Here is an 18,107-nt window from a genome sequence, read left to right as displayed (position 1 = left end):
TGTTTACTGCGACCGCTTCTAAGTTCGTCTTTAATGATACCTCTCTTGCAGGGACATCGCTTTGCGTTATGATAGCGACGCCTCCTGAGAGTCGGCTAGCTTGCACTCGGTCTTTCCGGAAAATATTATATTTTTTTAAGATGTTTGTGTGCTGTGGCCCAAGGTTCGTTTCTTGCAGGCACACAGCTGTAGGTGCCATTGTTTTGAGCGTATCGGTTATGTCTGTGTAGTTTCTGTGTAGACCTCTACAGTTCCATTGTATTAGATACGCCATTGTGATAAGTTGGGGATTGGGGAAAGTTACTTATTCTCAGGGGCAGTGATTCGTGGTTTCCCTTTTTTCTCTAGGGAGTCTCGCCGCCGCTGCAGCGGTGGCGAACCAGGAGTTGTATCCATCGCCACTTTCGTGGCGCCGGATTTCCGCGGAGAATCCGCGGATACGTGTGTTTTAGATGTCAGCGGACTTTCGCTGACATCCATCTCCTCCACGGTGGACGTGGAGGATGTTTCTTGTTTGCGATGGCCCGTGGCCTTCGCATTCGTCTTTTTTGTTGGCAATAGTGAATCATGCTCTGCTCCAGGGGCAGAGTCTCTTGGGTCAGCAGTTGCCTTCTTAGAGGGGTGGGGCAACAGGTCCAGTTCAGCAGAGCTGTTCTGGGTGTCTGTCGCCGAGGATGCCGCTGCTGAAAGTGGGGCCTGAGGGCCTCCGGCGAGGATCGCGTGGTCTTCCCGCGAAATTTTCAGCCCTGTGGACTGTGTCACCGACTTCTGTGGTGGGGACTTGGTTGTCGTCCCCAGGTCCTTCGGATCGACCTGTGTGCCGACAGAAACTGAAGGCGGCGGCGGTCCCCGCGTCACCGCTTCAGAGTATGTCCCTTTCTGTTGGAAAGAGACGCGTTTTTTTGCTTCAAGGTAGGACAGGTTTTCTGTGTTCTTCAAAGTTATGATTTGTTTTTCTGTTTTCCAGACTGGGCACGACCTGGAGTACGCGCCATGTGCGCCATTGCAGTTGATGCACTTTGGTGTGCGTTCGCATCTTTCTTCTGTATGTGCGTCTTCTGCGCATGTGACACAAGTGGGTTTGCCTCGGCAGGCCAACATGCTGTGTGCAAAGCGCTGGCACTTGAAACATCGTCTCGGATTCGGTATGTATGGGCGGACTTTACAATGGAGGTATGCGGCATGGATGGAGTCAGGCAGATTTGTGCTATTGCAAGTTAGTACAATATGTTTGGTCTTGATTTCAGCATTGTTTCTCCGGATGGTTATTCGTCGGGCTGCTATTACTCCCTGTTCGGCTAGTTCTTCCATTTCCGCATCGGTACTCTGTAGGAGTTCATATTCAGATATGACGCCCTTTGAGTGGTTCAGGGTGCGGTACGGGGTTACCTGTATGCTCATTTCTCCAAGATTCTGTAATGACATCAGTTTGGTGCTCTGTTCTTTTGTGTTTATTTCTACAAGGAGGTCTCCGGTTCGTTGCTTTTTTGCTTTGTAGTCTTTGCCTACACAACTTTTTAGGGTGTTGGCGATGACAAATGCAGATAGGTTGCCTACCGGTACATTAGTGTTTGAGTGCAGCATAAAAAACTTCGCAAACGTTTCTGGCTTCTGTGGACTCAGTTTCTTCACATCGGTGCGACCCTCGGGGGTCGATCAGATTTTTTTGCAGATTTTTCCATACGGCAGGTATAAACTAAGGGTTCCTGATACTTTGTCGCCTCTGATTCACCCTTATACACAGAGGAAGGTCCCGGGACTCCCCGCCTGGTAGACAGACGAGGAGCCCATCGGCCGAGGATTGACCACTTCCTCGACCACCACCGTTCAAGGTTTCTTCCCTCCACCTTTCAACCTATCGCCACGGTACGGATGACAGCTTCGGTATGGGGACTAAGGGTCCGTGGTGGCGCCAAGCACCAACACCTCGTTACACAAGGTGCCCTTGCGGGCTGCCCTTTAAGGGTAACGGAGTGGACTCCAAGAGAAGGCAAACGTAGCAGGGGGCGGCAGAAAGTTAGGTGGGCGGATGAGATTAAGAAGCTTGCGGGGATACGGTGGCCGCAACTGGCAAAGGACATCGTAGATGAAATCAAGAGGAATAAATGGGGCCTAAGCGGAGCCGCGGTGGCTCAGTGGCCCTCCCTTGTCTGGCGCATACTGCAATTTAGCTGCCGATGCGAAGATCCAGCTTCACGCAACCTGATTTGGGCATACGGTCACCAGGGACTCCAGGGAAACGAACAGGCCGATCAGGCCGCTCGCGCACTCTCTCCCCGGGCTATCTCCCTGTCCTTGGAAGCCTACTCCGAATCAGACAATCTGGCCCTTACATTCAAACAAATCACCGATTACTACAAGGAGGAGCACCGGCACTACCCGACCCCTTATAAGAGACTGGACGCGCTGACGAGCGCCTCCTCATCAAAACTCTAACACTGTACTGTGCCCGGCGGGGCTTAAGTATTTCAACACATCCTTTGACGGCGCGTGCCAGCTCTGTGGGGAGGTGGTTGACACCTCCCGCATGGTTTGGGAGTGCCCATCTATTCCCCCCCCCCCCGCCTCAACCCCACCAGAGAGCACTGGGAGGCGGTCCTGTTCGGCTGTCAAGACCTCAAGACCCAAAAAAGGTCTCGGTTCAACGGACGAGGATGGCGTTGCTTGCCAATGCGATTACGGAATAGGGGCTCTAGTATTGTGAGGGGAAGGTGCCAATAGGGCCCCACCCCAATCACATCTCTGTAATTGTTTAATTGTTGATAAATGTTATTCGCCACCGCCACGACGGCCTCTCTTCCTTTCTTCTACCAAATTCTTCACCATAGTACTCGCGACGGCGATCCAACTCATCGCTCAATCATATGGGTCCCCGGCTACCAAGGCATGCCATGTAACGAAGCCGCCCATGAGGTAGCCCGCGCACTCACTCACCGGGCACCAGGCATTCCTTCGGAGGACCTTAACCCAGATCACAGCCCTCTTATTTCTTCTCAAGACTTTGCTGAGCACTAACGTGCCGCACGCCGGCGCTACCCGGTTCCTATGAAGGGACTGGGTAAAGCTGGCGAACGAACTCTCCTCAGGTTCTTTACAAACATTAAAAACACCCTGCTGTGTCCGGCGGTTCTCAAGCACTTTAATCCTTTTTGGAAGGCCGCTGCTCATTTTGTGAGGAGGTGGCCGACACCTTCCACATGGTTTGGGCATGCATGAAAAATCCTTCTCTCCCCCCCATTACCCCTTCCCCTACCCGCGAGGACTGGGGGGCGGCCCTGCCCGGCTGCCAGGAACTATCCGCCCAACACGGCCTGGTTCGGAGGACGTGCGCAGTGGTCATGACCAACGAGATCCCGGAATGAGGGAGTCCGCCAAGTATTGCAAGGGGCGAGACCCACTAGGGGCCTCTCAGGGGCAAGCACCTCTCTGTAAATATTGTAAGGGAAGACTTCACGTAAGACGTTTATTCTAGCCCTTTCGCCAGAGACGTCTTCCAAGCGAACAGCCTCAAGCGATGACGATGGGAATCATCAGGTGAAAGAGAATGAAGTCGCAGCCAGAGAGGCGACGACGACGAAGGCGAAGAAATTGCTTACAATATAGCCGAATAAATGCTTTTCACCACCACCACCCCCTTTCTTTTTTCACTCCCTCCTTTATCCCTTTCCCTACGGCGCGGTTAGGGTGTCCACCGAGATATGTGCGACAATTACTGCGGCATTTCCTTTCCTCAAAACCAATTTTCATTTTCAGGGAATGTAATGCGAAGGCAAGATAACCACTGATCTTTCAGGGTAACGGAGCGGATTCCAAGAGAAGGCAAACGTAGTAGCGGGGGAGGGGGGGGGGGGGGGGCATAAAGTTGGGTGAGAGGATGAGATTAAGAAGATTGCGGGGATACGGGTGCCGCAGCTGGCAAAAAGAAAGGGTTATTAGATAGAGAGACACGGGAGAGGTCTTTGCCCAGCAGTTGGCGTAGTCAGGCTGATGATGATCAGGAGGAAGTACGTTGCTACAAAAAGCTGAATCGATTCGTTCTAAACCCCCTCTACACACTTAACAGAACGCACGTGCCTCTAAAGTGAGTATTAGGAAACTTGCTTAATTTGATGCTTAACTAATTAAACAGAATTTTAAAGATACACTGAGGAGCGCCACACGACGGGAAACAATATGTCTTTGGTTGCACCCAAATCCGATTCCCCACTTTTTTTAATCACTGGTTCAAGTTACGTGAAACACCCTGTACAGCAAGCTTTCCAAAATGTAAATAGACGAGGAGGGAGAGTATAGCCTAGGATGTGATCATAGATGTATTATTCTGCATATGCGTGCCCTGATCAAAAGAGAAATGTATAAAACACAAAAAAAACGAAAGCAAAATTCAACGTCCAACAAATAGCGCTAATAGCAGCAGGCGTTGAGAAAGCATAAGATTAACGCCCCATGGAAAAGTGGGATTGTAATTAGAACTACTCAGCAGTATGGAAATGGAACAAGCAAAGGTACAAACCGCTGGGAAGGAAAAGGAAACCACGAGGCTGACGCAATAAGGAATTTAAGGAGGTCATTGAACAACTACGGGTGGCTTCAGGGAGAGAAAGGAATAGACCGAAAATGGGAATCTTATCGATGATAGAAACTGCTTGTATAGGTCCTCGTCCAGAGTAAAATAAAGTAATCCCCTGATCGCGCAGCTAAAGGTGGGCCAAGGAAATTTTGGAACCATATAAGTTGTTTGCGTAAAAAAAAAAGCGAAGCGCAAGAGGAGGGTGCACGCTGCTGCAGGTACCGCAGAAGCCCGCAGCAACCACACAGACTTTTTTTTTTTATACTGGACGTTTTGTTTCATGAACGTTTATGAAACAAAACGTCCAGTAAAAAAAAAAGAAAGCGTGCGTGGTATCTTTCGGATGTCTTGTCCACGTGTCCTTGCTGTGGCCTTCCTCGGTACCTGCAGCAGTGTGCCGATCGATATAGAAATATAAAGGTACAGTCGGGGACAAAAGTCTCCGGACCACGTGTTCCTCAAACAAAGCTTATAGCTCTACTATCAGACAGCAGCTGGAGACCGCACTTGTGGAGATGAAAGAACAAAAATTTAACTTTTGCCTCCACAAGGGTGGTCCCCAGCCGCCGACTATTAGCAAAGCTATCGGCTTCGTTAGAGGAACACGTGGTCCGGAGAATTTTGTCCCCGACTGTACCTTCATTAAACAAAGTTATAAGTCGGAGTCCCTCCTGTCTTCATGTTCACGATATGGGCTATGCCTTAGTTAATGTCTCCGAAGGTTTTAATCGCCTGAGGTTCTTTAACGTGCACTGACATCGCACAGCACATGGGCCTCTAGCATGTCGCCTGTGTGCAAACACTGTGGCGAGGTGGCTGACACCTACCACATGGTTTGGGCTTGCCAGCGCAACTCAGCTCTCTCCCCCCACCCCAACCCTACCAGAGAGGAATGGGAGGCGGCCCTGCTTGGCTGCTCGGACCTTCAGGCCCAAAAGGCTTTGGTCAAGAGGGCTAAGCTGGCGGCTTCGACCAATGGGGTCCCGGAATAGGGACTCCACCCATTGCGGGGCTCTTTAAGAAAGCCTCACCTCTTTTATTAAATAAAGGCTTTTCATCATCATCATCATCCGTGGAAGCGGGATCGCCGCGGGATCGAACCAGCGTCTTTTGGGCCCAGCGGCCACAGCGCCGGCTTTCGTCATGTTGATGTCTTGTAATTTTGCAGTACAAGCGTGTGAACTAAACAGTGCAGAACGAATTGGTGGTAAGTGCTGCTTCGCTAGCCAGTTAAAAATTACTGTGGGCACTTCGTTTTCGCAGTTTGTACGTGTCTTCGTCTATGGTCCCCAAAGCGACAAAGCGAATAATTTGTTCCAGTGAACCATGCCGGCAGCCGCCGAACAACGTGCAAAACCCGACCGAAAAGGCGGGGAGAACACGCTACCAGGAACCACCCTGATGGCCACCATTGGACGCTAGGGCCTAACCTTCTTGTAAGCTTTCCGCGTATAATGAGGCCATTACGTTCATTCACTTCATAAGCGGTTACAAGCCACATTATTTTTTTTTAGCCTCCAGCAGCAAGGAATTCTTGTTCCGCGGAATCAATGCAAGGATGAGCCTGATTGTAAGGAAAAACGTTTCCGTGGGGCCGTCGCTATCTCCAAACGATTCTGCAATGTCTCTGCGCGTCGTCAACAGTCCGCGCGAAATCCGCGTTCCTTTCCACCCCCCCCCCCCCCCCTCTCTGATTATGATGTTCATCCTGTCTCACAAAAGTAACTGCTCGGGCGCTGTCACCCTCGAAAGAGAAGCTAGGCCTCTTTCTCCTCACATCATGGCGCCTTGTGTTTCGCAATACACTCCAGAATGCGTGTGGTGCGGAGAGATAGCCACCCTCTACCATTCCACATGGGGCTGTCGGGCGAGCCCGATAGAGCCCAAAATTACAAACCCGTCAGTCGAGCAGCGGGAGGCGCTTCTGTCCAGCTCCGACCCGCAAGATCAGCTTGCGCTGGTTGAGCGGGCCGAGGAGGCAGCAAGAACCAATGGGACCCTGTATCTAGGAACACCACCTGCTGCTCAAGACCCCAACCCCTAAACCCCGTCCCATTTTGCAGAATGAAGTTTATACTACTACTCCATAATGCTCACAGTTGAGCAGTCATAGAAAATGCAGTTCGAAATTCCCACTGACGAGCATGATTGGTCCGTTCATATACCGAACATCATTGCCTTGAGATATATTATAAACACCCTGGCTACAACACAACTGTGGGAGTGTGGGGAGCGCAGGTACTTTGTGCAGCCAAGTCAAGTTTGCAATTTCCACAATCCTGCTGCTTCTACAGACCATCTCGTTGACGCTGCGGCATTGTCGCACGGAATGCAATAAGTGACGTGCTCACCGTGTGCCGGTCCTCGGAGACGGTGAGCTCTGCCGTCCAAAGATTCTCGTGTACGTAGAAAACGTGTCCTGCACCTCCAGTCATCCAACCACGTGTCTGCCTACAGTCGTGACCTGCGCAAATTTGTTATGGGGGTTTGAAACTGTAGCCCATTGTCAACTTTCGTCACGGTTAGCCCGGTGCCTGCTACGGTTCTCTTCAGGTATTTTCTTTGTTCTTTTCTGTTTCTGGAATTTTTTTCTCTTTTTATACATGCGATCAATTAGCATGCCACTATAGGGACCTTAGAAGACAGGAGTAGTGCGATGTTTAGGGAAATCCCCCACGGTGAAGTAAATTTATAATAAGAAAGTAATTACTAAATAGCAGCCATACGGCGTCACTGCTGAATTGCAGTGACGCCTGACATCGCACCCAATTACTCAATCATTCTCAGCATTTTCGCAGCGTATCCGTGACTCACGCATCATTCCAATGTGTCATCACTAATTTCACTTGCAACTAGTTCAGCAGGCCCCGGGGTTCCAAATACTCACACAGCACCCAGTCGTCCGCGTAGTTCATGTATATGTAGTTTCGCACACGGATCCTCGCCTTTTTTTTTCCCCCTGATGTGTCACCTCCTTGCTTTTGCACTGCGCGTATATCTTCTACTATAGCGCGCTTGCAGCAGGGCACAGGTGCCAAACAACATGTAAAGCAAGACTGCAAGCATGACCAGTCCTTCAAATATACCAAACGCAACTGATCTTTTATAATTCATGAACATCATGGCCACAATACAACTGTGACAGTAAGGGGAGCTCATATACTCTAGACATCCAAAAAAAGTTCGCTTTCCTTAGTCCTGCTCCTGCGGACTATGCATTTAGATGGTTCCGCAGCATTTTAGCTTTGGCTGAATTGCGCGATGTGCTCACCGTGTGCAGGTTCTCGGAGACGGTGAGCTCTGCCGCCCAAGGCTTCAGGCGCAGCAACGTGGACAACTTCTCCTGTTCCTCCGGTCATCCAGCCCCGCGCTCGGGTACAGCACGGACCTGCACAAATTTGTTACCAGGGGGGGGGGGGGGGTAAGGGAATTAAGGGCAAGATAAGAAAAGATCCAGGCAACCCCTGGATCAGCTTCAGCTTTTATAAGGTGACAGTGCTACATGCTGTGCTCAGTTTAACGTCCCCAAACTGCTCATGAGCTATGAAAGACACCGCAGTGAAGATCTTCACAATAATCTGGACCACCCGACGTTTTAACGCGCCCGGACAGTGCACAGCCCATGGCTGCTGTTGAATTTTGCCTTAGCCCTGTGGTAAGGGTGTTCGGCTACTGAGCCGGAGGACTGGGGTTCAATGCCGAAGAATGCCACTGTCTTCACACTAGAACAGCTTATGAAGGGAATATTGGAAGCCATCATATTGCTGAATTATTGTAATGAAAATCATGGTGGTGGATGGAAAAGCATGGTGGAGGGTAGAGCAGCACGACATTGGGAGAGCGCCCAGGGCTACTTAGTCGGCCAGCTGTGCCGATCCCAGCCAGGCACGCTAGGTGGATTTTGAGAGAAGTATAGGTATTGGGAGGGCGATAAGACAATGGAAGTGGCATTGTCCTAGGTCGGCGTATGGAAGGGGGCAGTTTCTATAGGACGAGTCGGAACGCGCCCGAAAAAACTACAACGGGACTCCAGAGAGCAGTGGGCCCAAATTAATTTTTCGGGGGATGGGGATGCGAGTAACGGAGGGGATGAGGTCGAGAGAAGGAAGTGAGTGCAAGCGAGAGTAGCACATGTTCCGTGATTTGCTTATTTTAGAGGAGGGCTTCGCCCTCCGAGGGTGCACTTGACTAGAAGATCGCAGGTGTCCTCCATAACCACCGCAATAAAATTGCAGTACGGAAGGATGTCAGACAGGGAGGCATTATATTTCCAATGCTATTCACCGCCTAGTTGCTGGAGGTATTCGGAGACCTAGATTGGGAACGGTTGGGGATAACAGTTGCGAGCATCCAGTCTACCCTTCGACCGCCCTAGGCGGCGCATATCCTGCCGAACTCTCTCAAGTGGCCTACAGCGACCCTTACCCTCCCGGCTCTCTCGGGGTTGGCAGAGAAGAAAGCTGGGAAGCAGCATCCACATCGTCACGTGGGCGACCCTCCTTTCCCCCTCGTGTATTCGGTGGCCGCACGGGCAGCCCACCACGGGGAGAGAGTTGAAGGAGCCATGAGACAAAGCGTGACGGGATGGACGGGATGGACGGAGCCATGAGACAAACGCGGCTTTTCCAGGTGACATCGAGCTTTCCCCGTGCCCGTTTCCTGCTGCCTGCGCTACCGAGGGCGGTTATCGTGTTTTGGAATCACCCCAAATAAACAATTTGCCTGCGGGCTATACCTCGGTGTGTTGGTCCTGTCGACCTCCACAGTGTAATCGGGGCTAGCGGAGTGGCATTGGTCCTGAGTGCTCGCTGTGTCGTCCTTAACATAAGCAGAACCCTTTTCGTTAGCCTCCTCGTTTCTGCCTCGTATGTGACTACTGGTGGGATACAGCTGCTGTACAGTTATCTCTTCAGGTATAATAATGGGTGGAAAATGATCCATTCCGCGTGGGTTGTCCAGAAGATCTCATTTAACATCATTAAAAGGTGATGGTGAACTAAACGATAAATCTAAACTGCTAATTTTTGCAGTTTTTAGGGAGCAGTACATGGGCTTTCCTGAATTCAGTAGGCACACATTACTGCACAGAATAAAATCTTCTAAAATGCGACCTCTGGGATTAGTTTCTCCACTTCCCCAGAAAGAGGAGTTCTCCGACTAACAGATATGGCTCTGGTAGCTTTTCTAGAAGTGTTTCTAAGCATCTGAGGTTGAGGTTTCCATTAGCGACCTCAAGGTCGGATACCGGCTTCAAAAAAATCAAAAATAAATAGAACAAATTTGAGTAGGCAAATAAAAATCTATCGACCGAGAATCATGTGAGAAGCTTGGTAACAACTAGTTACGGCACCTTAGATATGTGGTGTACTGTGATCGAAGGAGACCGTTTTGATCCAGAGGCAAGTCATTTTGCTCGTTTCGATGAGTGGCGCTCCAGCTTGGCCTAAATGCCGAAAATGGCCGCAAAAGCAGCAAGCCATACAACCTCTAATGTTGCGTACCACTTTTTGCACCCGACATTGCATACACTATCCAAAGTATACGCAAGAAGAAAAGCCGGTATTCTGGCATGAGAGCTCAGAGCGTTTATGTATGGCTTCTATGTCGACAGCAACTAATACCGCTTTTTAAGGTCGCTTTTGAGGGATATTTGATGATACGTGTTATATTACCGGTTTGATAAAAAACACAATCATGAGCACACATACAAATTTTGCAGGACACACGCGACAGGAATAACGCTCATTGAGGCACGACAGAACCAAGTTGTATTCATTTATATGTATTTGTAAGCGGCTTCGTTGTATATTTGGCTGTTATTTTTTATTATTTATCACAAATGTCTACTTTCCTTAAATTACACTCGTGAAAACAGGTAGGCCACAACGGCGCATAGGTTGGAATGCGCGTTTTTTACATCGGCTCGCCCGTCAAAGTCCACCTGAGCGAAACCTCTCGCTTCTCTGCAAGGCATCTGAAGCCCCTGCAAAACGCCTGAAGAAAAGTGTAGTGTGCTGCCGATCCTTACGAAAACAGCTCGCCAACCTAACTTATGTCCTATGATAGAAGGAAAGGGAAAGAAAAGAATGATGACGAAGCCATGCCCACGAGAATCGCAAACTAAAAACAGGACTGGTGCCGGAGAAATTAAAAAGGAGAGGACAACTGCGCGCCTATGCACTCCATAACGCCTCTTTGTAATCGATTCGATTCACTAACTGTGAATGAAAAGAATAAATTGAGTGAATAGATTTGTGCGACACCGACCACGAATTTTTCACCATGATCAGCCCAATGCAAAATGTGGCGAAAAAAACACGTGGTAGGTGAACTATTCGTGATGTAGCATCTGGAATATATTTGTTCAGCGTCTAAATAATAGTTCCCAACGCAAATGGTCCGGGAAAAAGTGACGCTGCTTACGAAGCAACCGAATAAGTCAAAGCTTATGCATTCGACGTGTATGTCAGTCGCATGGTATTGGCTAGACCGTCCCTTCATTCCTTCTTTATTCATTTGAGTTGTTTTCCCACTAGCCTATTTTAGCACAACGCTATACTATGTATTCATCAAACATGGCACGGCGTTTCACCCTCATCGTGGTTCGGAATTATATATAGTCGTACCTCGCTAGTACGGACTTCGTTATGTATACGTGGAGAATTTTCGCAAGGACCTAACTTTCTCAGTGTGTTTACGTCTTCTTTGCATGAAAACAAACTTTGGGCAATGGAATAACAAAGCTAAGAACCTCACAGCGGCGTTCATAACGCTGTACTTATCCGCCGCATCAGCACCCGCCGCAGAGGTATGAAGGAGGATGACCTCTGTCGGCTCACGCAAGCTTTCCTCATTAGCAGGATAGTCTACTCCTACCCCTACTATCACCTCCGCCGGAAGGACGAGGAAGCTGTGAACAGCATTATACGTTCAGCGTACAAAGCGGCACTGGGGCTACCTCAGTACGCCAGCACACAGCACCTCCTCCAACTCGGCATCTACAACACGCTCACAGAACTCATAGAGGCACACAAGACCGCCCAAATCCACCGCCTCTCCCGCACTAAACACGGGCGGCTCATACTTGACCGTCTCAACATCAACCCCATAGGCGACGTCCACCCCACGACGCCCATTCCGATAGGGGTCTATAGCCGCCTAGTTATAAAACCAACCCCAAAAACATGCTACCTGGCCGCCATGATACGCGCCGTCAGCTGAAAGCCCAAGCACTAGATGCCACAAACCTTGCCGACTAACACGCAATATACGTAGATGCTGCACGGCAAAGTGCAAACACATACGTGGCTTGTGCAACCACGCCACAATCTACTCTCGTCACCGCCGCCACAGTAGTAGCTCACTCTCCGACAGCGGCAGAAGAAACCGCCATCGCGCTGGCCATCGCTGACCCACGTACCCGCACAGTCCTCAGCGACTCCAAAAGAGCAATACAAAATTACTCGGCAGGTGTTATCTGCCACCCCGCTGCACGCACCCTTCGCGGCTGCACTCCCGACCATAAGACCAACCTGGTCTGGGCACCCGCCCACGCGGGAAACTCTGGAAACGAAGGGGTCGACCGACTAGCCCGAGGACTAACCAACCGGGCGGCCGGCCCCACGGACCCAGACGCTCTTGCCGAGGCTCCCCAGACCTTTGCCGAAATAACCAACCTCCACAGAGAGATGAGACGCCAGTTCCCGCCTCCACACCCCGACTTGAATCGAGCGCAAGCCACCTTGCTCCGCAGGTTGCAGACACACTCCATCCTTAGCCATTCTAGGCTTTCACTCATCACAGACGGGGAATACGACCCCGTCTGCCAAAATTGTTACCAGGGAGAAATCGCCACCCAGGCGCACATCCTCTGGGGTTGCGCTCGAAATCCGCCCCCTAGAACATTACTGCCAGCTCCCTCCGAAGAAGGATCGAACCAACTCCTCAGAAGGCCAGACAAGAGCATCCAACTGGAACTCATTTCGTGGGCCCAGGAAGTCGCCCCCACCTGGGGGCCACACCAAGCCCACCTGCCCTAAATCCCGCCACTCTATGGCAATAAAGTTCAATAACACTTTTTGCTGGGCGAGTTGGTTCATTTTGCTTGAGTGGATGCTTGTAGCGCGACAAAAACAGACAAGGGACAGAAGACGAACGGGACAAGCGCTAACGGGACAAGAACGGGAGCGCTTGTCCCGTTCGTTGGTTGGTTGGTTTATGGGGTTCAACGTCCCAAAGCGACTAAGGCTATGAGAGACGCCGTAGTGGAGGGCTCCGGAAATTTCGACCACCTGGGGTTCTTTAACGTGCACTGACATCGCACAGTACACGGGCCTCGAATTTCTCCTCCAAAGAAATTCAACCGCCGCGGCCGGGATCAAGCCCGCGTCTTTCGGGCCAGCAGCCGAGCACCATAGCCACTGAGCCACCGCGGCGGCTGCTTGTCCCGTTCGTCTTCTGTCCCTTGTCTGTTTTTTGTCGCGCTACAAGCATCCACTCAAGCTATGGCAATAAAGTTGTTTCTCTCTCTCTCTCTCCTGCGTTTCAGTAAGCATTTCTACCAATGCAAAGCAGTAACCTCGTGTTTGTCGCAGCGCACGAGTAAATTTTTTTTTCTCTCGATCCCCTACTCTTAATTTTCCGGAGGCTGACGTGATTTGTGGCCGATGAATTTCCTCACCAGGGAGGGAGCTTGCTAGATAGAGGCAGAACGGTACTGGAGACCAAGAACTTAGGTTTACGTACAACCAATATAAAATATTCGAAAAAAAAACAATAGCTGTCACGTGGTTGGACGAAATGAGCAATCCGTTCGCTGCTGTCTCCCGTGCGGCGGTTCTTCCAAAAGCAAAAGGGAGAGAATGAACGCCTACAGCTTCCTTGCCTTCGGCTAGGCAGGAAACTACGACCACGCCTTTGCCCTCTACTACATGCAGAACTCGGGAGAAGCGCTCAGTAATTTCTTCGAAAAGCGAGACAGCACTTGCCTCCAAGTCATAAGTATCAACAGAGCAGCATGGCTGTCTAAGCGTCTCTCGGGTTACTCGCACGGTCCACGGATCCGGAGCCCTCAAAGCACCCCGCTGCAGCCCGGCCGCGGCTCTGAAACCTTTAACGGCTCGTCAAGGAGACCTGAGCTGATCTGCTGATAACTTCACGCCTACTTGTGGGTTGCCCCTCCACTGTTCTGTTCTCCAGTCACCGCCCTAACAAGCGGAGGGCAGGCAAGAATGCACAAGGCGCGGGTATTCAAAGGCAGCAAGCTGTTACGTCGTCTCGTGGCCTGCTAAAGCGGCGTACAGCGCATTCCGTAGGTCGACGTGTCCACGCACAAAATTTACAGCAATGGTGAACAAACCTCAGAATACAGGCTGATGGGCTCGTTACTTGGGTCAACTGAGAATGCCGATGGCACACTTTTGAAGTCAACAAGGCGGTACGAATGCGCGCGGCGATGATCTCGTGGCACTGAGCTCGTGGCTACGTAAACTCAGCACCTGTTTGTGCCCCGGCCACGGTCACATCTAGTATAGGGAGGTATACGGGGACACCGGAAACGAGCAGGGCGCGAACACTCGTCCAGGGAGTTGAACTCTGACGCCACCAACGCTAAAAACAACCTGCGGCATTCCTCGGAGGAAAAAGGAACGCAACCACTCGCCTAGACCAAGCTGCACAACTTCGTTTTTTTTTGTTTATTTACAATATTGTAAGCTTATCTTGTGATGTTGCACTTCGACCCACTGATGCACATCGACGGTGTCAGTACACTAGCTACCACTCTTTCTGAACAGCCAGAACATCCTACATCTCAACCAAGCAAGCTGTTCATGAATATGTAGAAAATTCTTTGGAAGCTGTCTAGTGAAGGCGATGCGAAGCCAGTCGAAAGCCTTACAATGGCCAGCATGAAGTTCGGAAGAATGGAACTGAATGTCCCCAGTGCCGCCGGATGCCCACCGGCGATACAATGGCACAAGATTCCCCTGGCCTGGTGCTCGGCTTCTTTAGGGTGAAATACTTGGGAAATGGGTCTTTGACCCCACCTTGTGCAACGAAAAAACCTTGTGCCGTGTCGCTCTTTGACCTCTTATGGCCTTGCGCCATAAGAATTCATCGTCATCATCAAGAATGGAACTGAATGCTTCTATGAAGAGCAAGAGTGGCGAGTACACATGCGAATTTAGTGCGCTTATGAAGAAAACAAAAAACACTTGGATTAAATCTAGCCATCGAAGAGTGCTGCCATGGCTTGGGTCTCCACAGAAAACGCTTCAGTATCTTTGGGACAATGGTGACCGAGAGAACGCCCTTCACGTAGCTCAGCTTTGTCTGCATTGAATAATAATGCTCTCCTCGGTATGCACAGAGGCAAACTCTCGTCACCAACTTCTTTTCGTAATAAATTGGCTTGTTTTTCCCGGATATTCGTTTCTATGAATAATCAACTTTATGGACACATTCACGGGGACATTATCATCACTATCAGCATCAGCCTGACTGCGCCCACTGCAGGGAAAAGGCCTCTCCCATGTCTCTCCAATTAACCCTGTACTTTGCCCGCTGCAGCCATCGTATGCCCGCCCACCTAACTTTATGCCGCCCCCTGCTACGTTTGTCTTCTTCTGGAATACACTCTGTTACCCTTAAGGACCAGCGGTTATCTTGCCTTCGCATTACATGCCCTCCCAAGCCCACTTCTTCCTCTTCATTGCAACTAGGATATCATTAACGTCCGTTTTTTCTCTCACCCACTCCGCCCGCTTCCAATCTCTTAACGTCACACCTATCATTTCTCTTTCCCTAGCTCGCTGCGTTGTCCTTAACTTAAGCTGAACTCTCTTTGTTAGCCTCCACGTTCCTGCCCCCTAGGTGAGTACCGGTAAGATACACCTGTTATATACATTTCTCTTGAGGGATAACGGCAAACTGCCATTCATGATCTGAGAGAACGTGCCATATGCGCTCCACCCCATTCTTATTCTTCTAGTTATTTCCCTCTCATGATCTGGATCAGCGGCCACTACCTGCCCTAAGTAGAGCCATTCTCTTACCACTTCCAGCACCTCGCTACCAATTGCGAACTGCTTGTCCCTTGCCAGACTGTTGAACATTACTTTGGTTTTCTGCATGTTAATTTTAAGACCTACCGTTCTGCTTTGCAGCTCATCTCTTGAGAGACTGAGCAAGACAATGTCATCAGTGAATCGCAGATTACTCAGGTATTCTCCATTAACTCTTCTCCCCAACTGTTCTCATTCCAGTCCCCGGAATACCTCCTGTAAGCAGGCAGTGAAGAGCATTGGCGAGATCGTATCTCCCTGCCTGACACCTTTCCTTATTAGAATTTCAATGCTGACCTTATGGAGAACTATGGTAGGTGTGCAATCGTTATAAATATCTTCCAACATTTTCACACAACACTTTTCTACACCCTGATTCTGCAATGCCTGCATGATTACTGAGGTTTCTACTGAGTCGAATACTTTCTCCTAATCAATAAAGGCTATATATAGGGTTGATTATATTCTGCGCATTTATCTATCACCTGACTGATTGCGTGAATATGGTCTATTGTCGAGTATCCTTTACGAAAGCCTGCCTGATCATTTGGTTGATTGAAGACTAAGGTTGTCCTGACCCTATTAGCGATTACCTTAGTAAATACCTTGCAGGCAACCGACAATAAGCAGATCGGTCTGTAATTCTTTAAGTCCCTGACGTCTCCTTTCTTATTAATTAAGATAATGTTAGCGTTTTTCCAAGCTCTAGGTACGCTCGAAGTCACAAGGCATTGCGTTTACTGGGTGGCTAGTTTTTCGAGCACAATCTCTCCTCCATCCTTCAACAAATCTGCTGTTATCTGATCCTCACCAGCTGCTTTTCCTCTTGGCATGGCTCCTAAGGCTTTCTACTTCCTCCTTTGTTACTGATGGGATGTCCCATTGGTGTGCTCTACTGCCTCTCTCAGTAACATTCTGATTGCAATCGCTACTGTATAGATTTGTGAAGAACTGTTTGGCTACTTTAACTATCTTATCCATATTGCTAATGACATTGCCCTCTTTGTCTCTTATCGCATAAATCTGGTTTTTACCTATGCCTAGAATTTCTCTTCACTGCTTTTAGGCTACCTCCGCTCTTCAGAGCATGCTCGATTTTCTCCATGTTAAACTTCCTGATGTCGGCTACCTTACGCTTATTTATTAACTTCGACAGCTCTATTAGTTCTATTCTATCTATGGAGTTAGACGTCCTCATGCTTTGCCGTTTCTTAATCAGATCTTTAGTCTCATGAGATAGCTTCCCGGAATTACGAGCCAGAACAAGGGAGAGGCCCCACATCCATCGCTCACGGTGCCGGAGGCTGGCCTTCTTCGGCACATCCAAATGAATGCAGCTATCACCCCGTCTCGCCTCTTTCTCTATCGCTATCGATCAGACCCTTCCTGTCCCAACTGCCCCTGTATCTATGTGGACCTGGCTCATTGCCCTTCTATTGCCCGGCTGCTCAGCAGTCGGGTTCCTACCCCCACCTTCTTTATCCATCACCACCTGGCTCGACTGGCTTGGCGCTGAAGGGGAGGCAGAACAGCGACTCCTGGTCGCCCAGGCGGTCGACATGCTCGGCCTGTAAATTTTAGCCGAATAAAGGTCTTGTACTAATACTACTACTACTAGGTTATGCGGGTGGAGATAAGAGTTCATTATATTTATATTTACTATTTATATGTATGGAACGAGAATACACGGAAATATTGTTCACGACTCGAAGGGAAGCACTCCGATTATACCTGAAAACCTGCGATTCTCTTGCTTTTTCGTTCTTTTTTTTTGTTAAATGAACGGCTGTATGTGTTAAAAGCTGCCGTAATTACGTCCCCCTGCTAATGTAGTCTGTGTAAATAATGCTATTTGTGAGGTTCTTGTTTAGTATTCTTTCAGTGGCTGCACAGATGGCGTAACATTCGGCAGTGAAGATGGAAGCACATTGCGGAAGCCTTACTATTTCATTCAAATTCCCTTGTGTCACTGTGCTTCCAACGTAAACATCTGTTTCTGAACCATCTGTACAAAAAGCTCTGAAAGTACTGTACTTTTCCCCGAGCGCAAGAAGTTCTGCTATTACATGTTGCTTTGTGGTTTGTTTTTTTACGGAACTCTGCAAGAGTGAAATCACAGATTGCACGAAAATTGTACCAAGGGCCGCAGTGGATCTCGTCTTCGATCAATGCCAGGTAATGTGTCTTCTACGAAGATGTTTTGGCACATCTCTTCAAAACGCAAAAGCATGTGGCCTGGTAGTTTGCGGTTTATTGTTAAAAAGTATTCTAGAAGGGCACATTGTAACTATTTGGTGACAGACGTGTTTAGGTTGTGAACGAATTTCTAGAATATATGAACACGTAAGCATGGTTCTTCTGTCTGTAAATGATGGTTGGTTAGTTCCTACATCAAGACTATTTATGGGCAACTACCTGTAGACGCCAGTGGAAAGTTATGTAATGGATCCACTCGTTTATGATACGATGGTCTC

The 18,107-nt window shown here is 49.4% G+C and overlaps 1 protein-coding gene across 2 annotated transcripts in view; it reads right to left on the bottom strand.

The window, feature by feature from the left end:
- Positions 1-18,107, bottom strand: part of LOC149331933 (uncharacterized) — a 75,227-nt gene that overhangs the window by 44,697 nt on the left and 12,423 nt on the right. For both annotated transcript variants that reach the window (XM_089556947.1, XM_089556948.1), the window contains exons 2-3: positions 7,842-7,958; positions 6,922-7,034 (exon numbers count right to left, since the gene is read on the bottom strand). In XM_089556947.1, coding sequence (XP_089413073.1) covers positions 6,922-7,034; positions 7,842-7,958 — 230 coding nt within the window. The remainder of the gene's footprint in view (positions 1-6,921; positions 7,035-7,841; positions 7,959-18,107) is intronic.

Source organism: Amblyomma mixtum, chromosome 8, assembly GCF_055824585.1.
Source record: "Amblyomma mixtum isolate Tamu chromosome 8, ASM5582458v1, whole genome shotgun sequence".
NCBI classification, from domain to species: domain Eukaryota; kingdom Metazoa; phylum Arthropoda; class Arachnida; order Ixodida; family Ixodidae; genus Amblyomma; species Amblyomma mixtum.
This window is presented reverse-complemented; position numbering and strand designations above follow the sequence as displayed.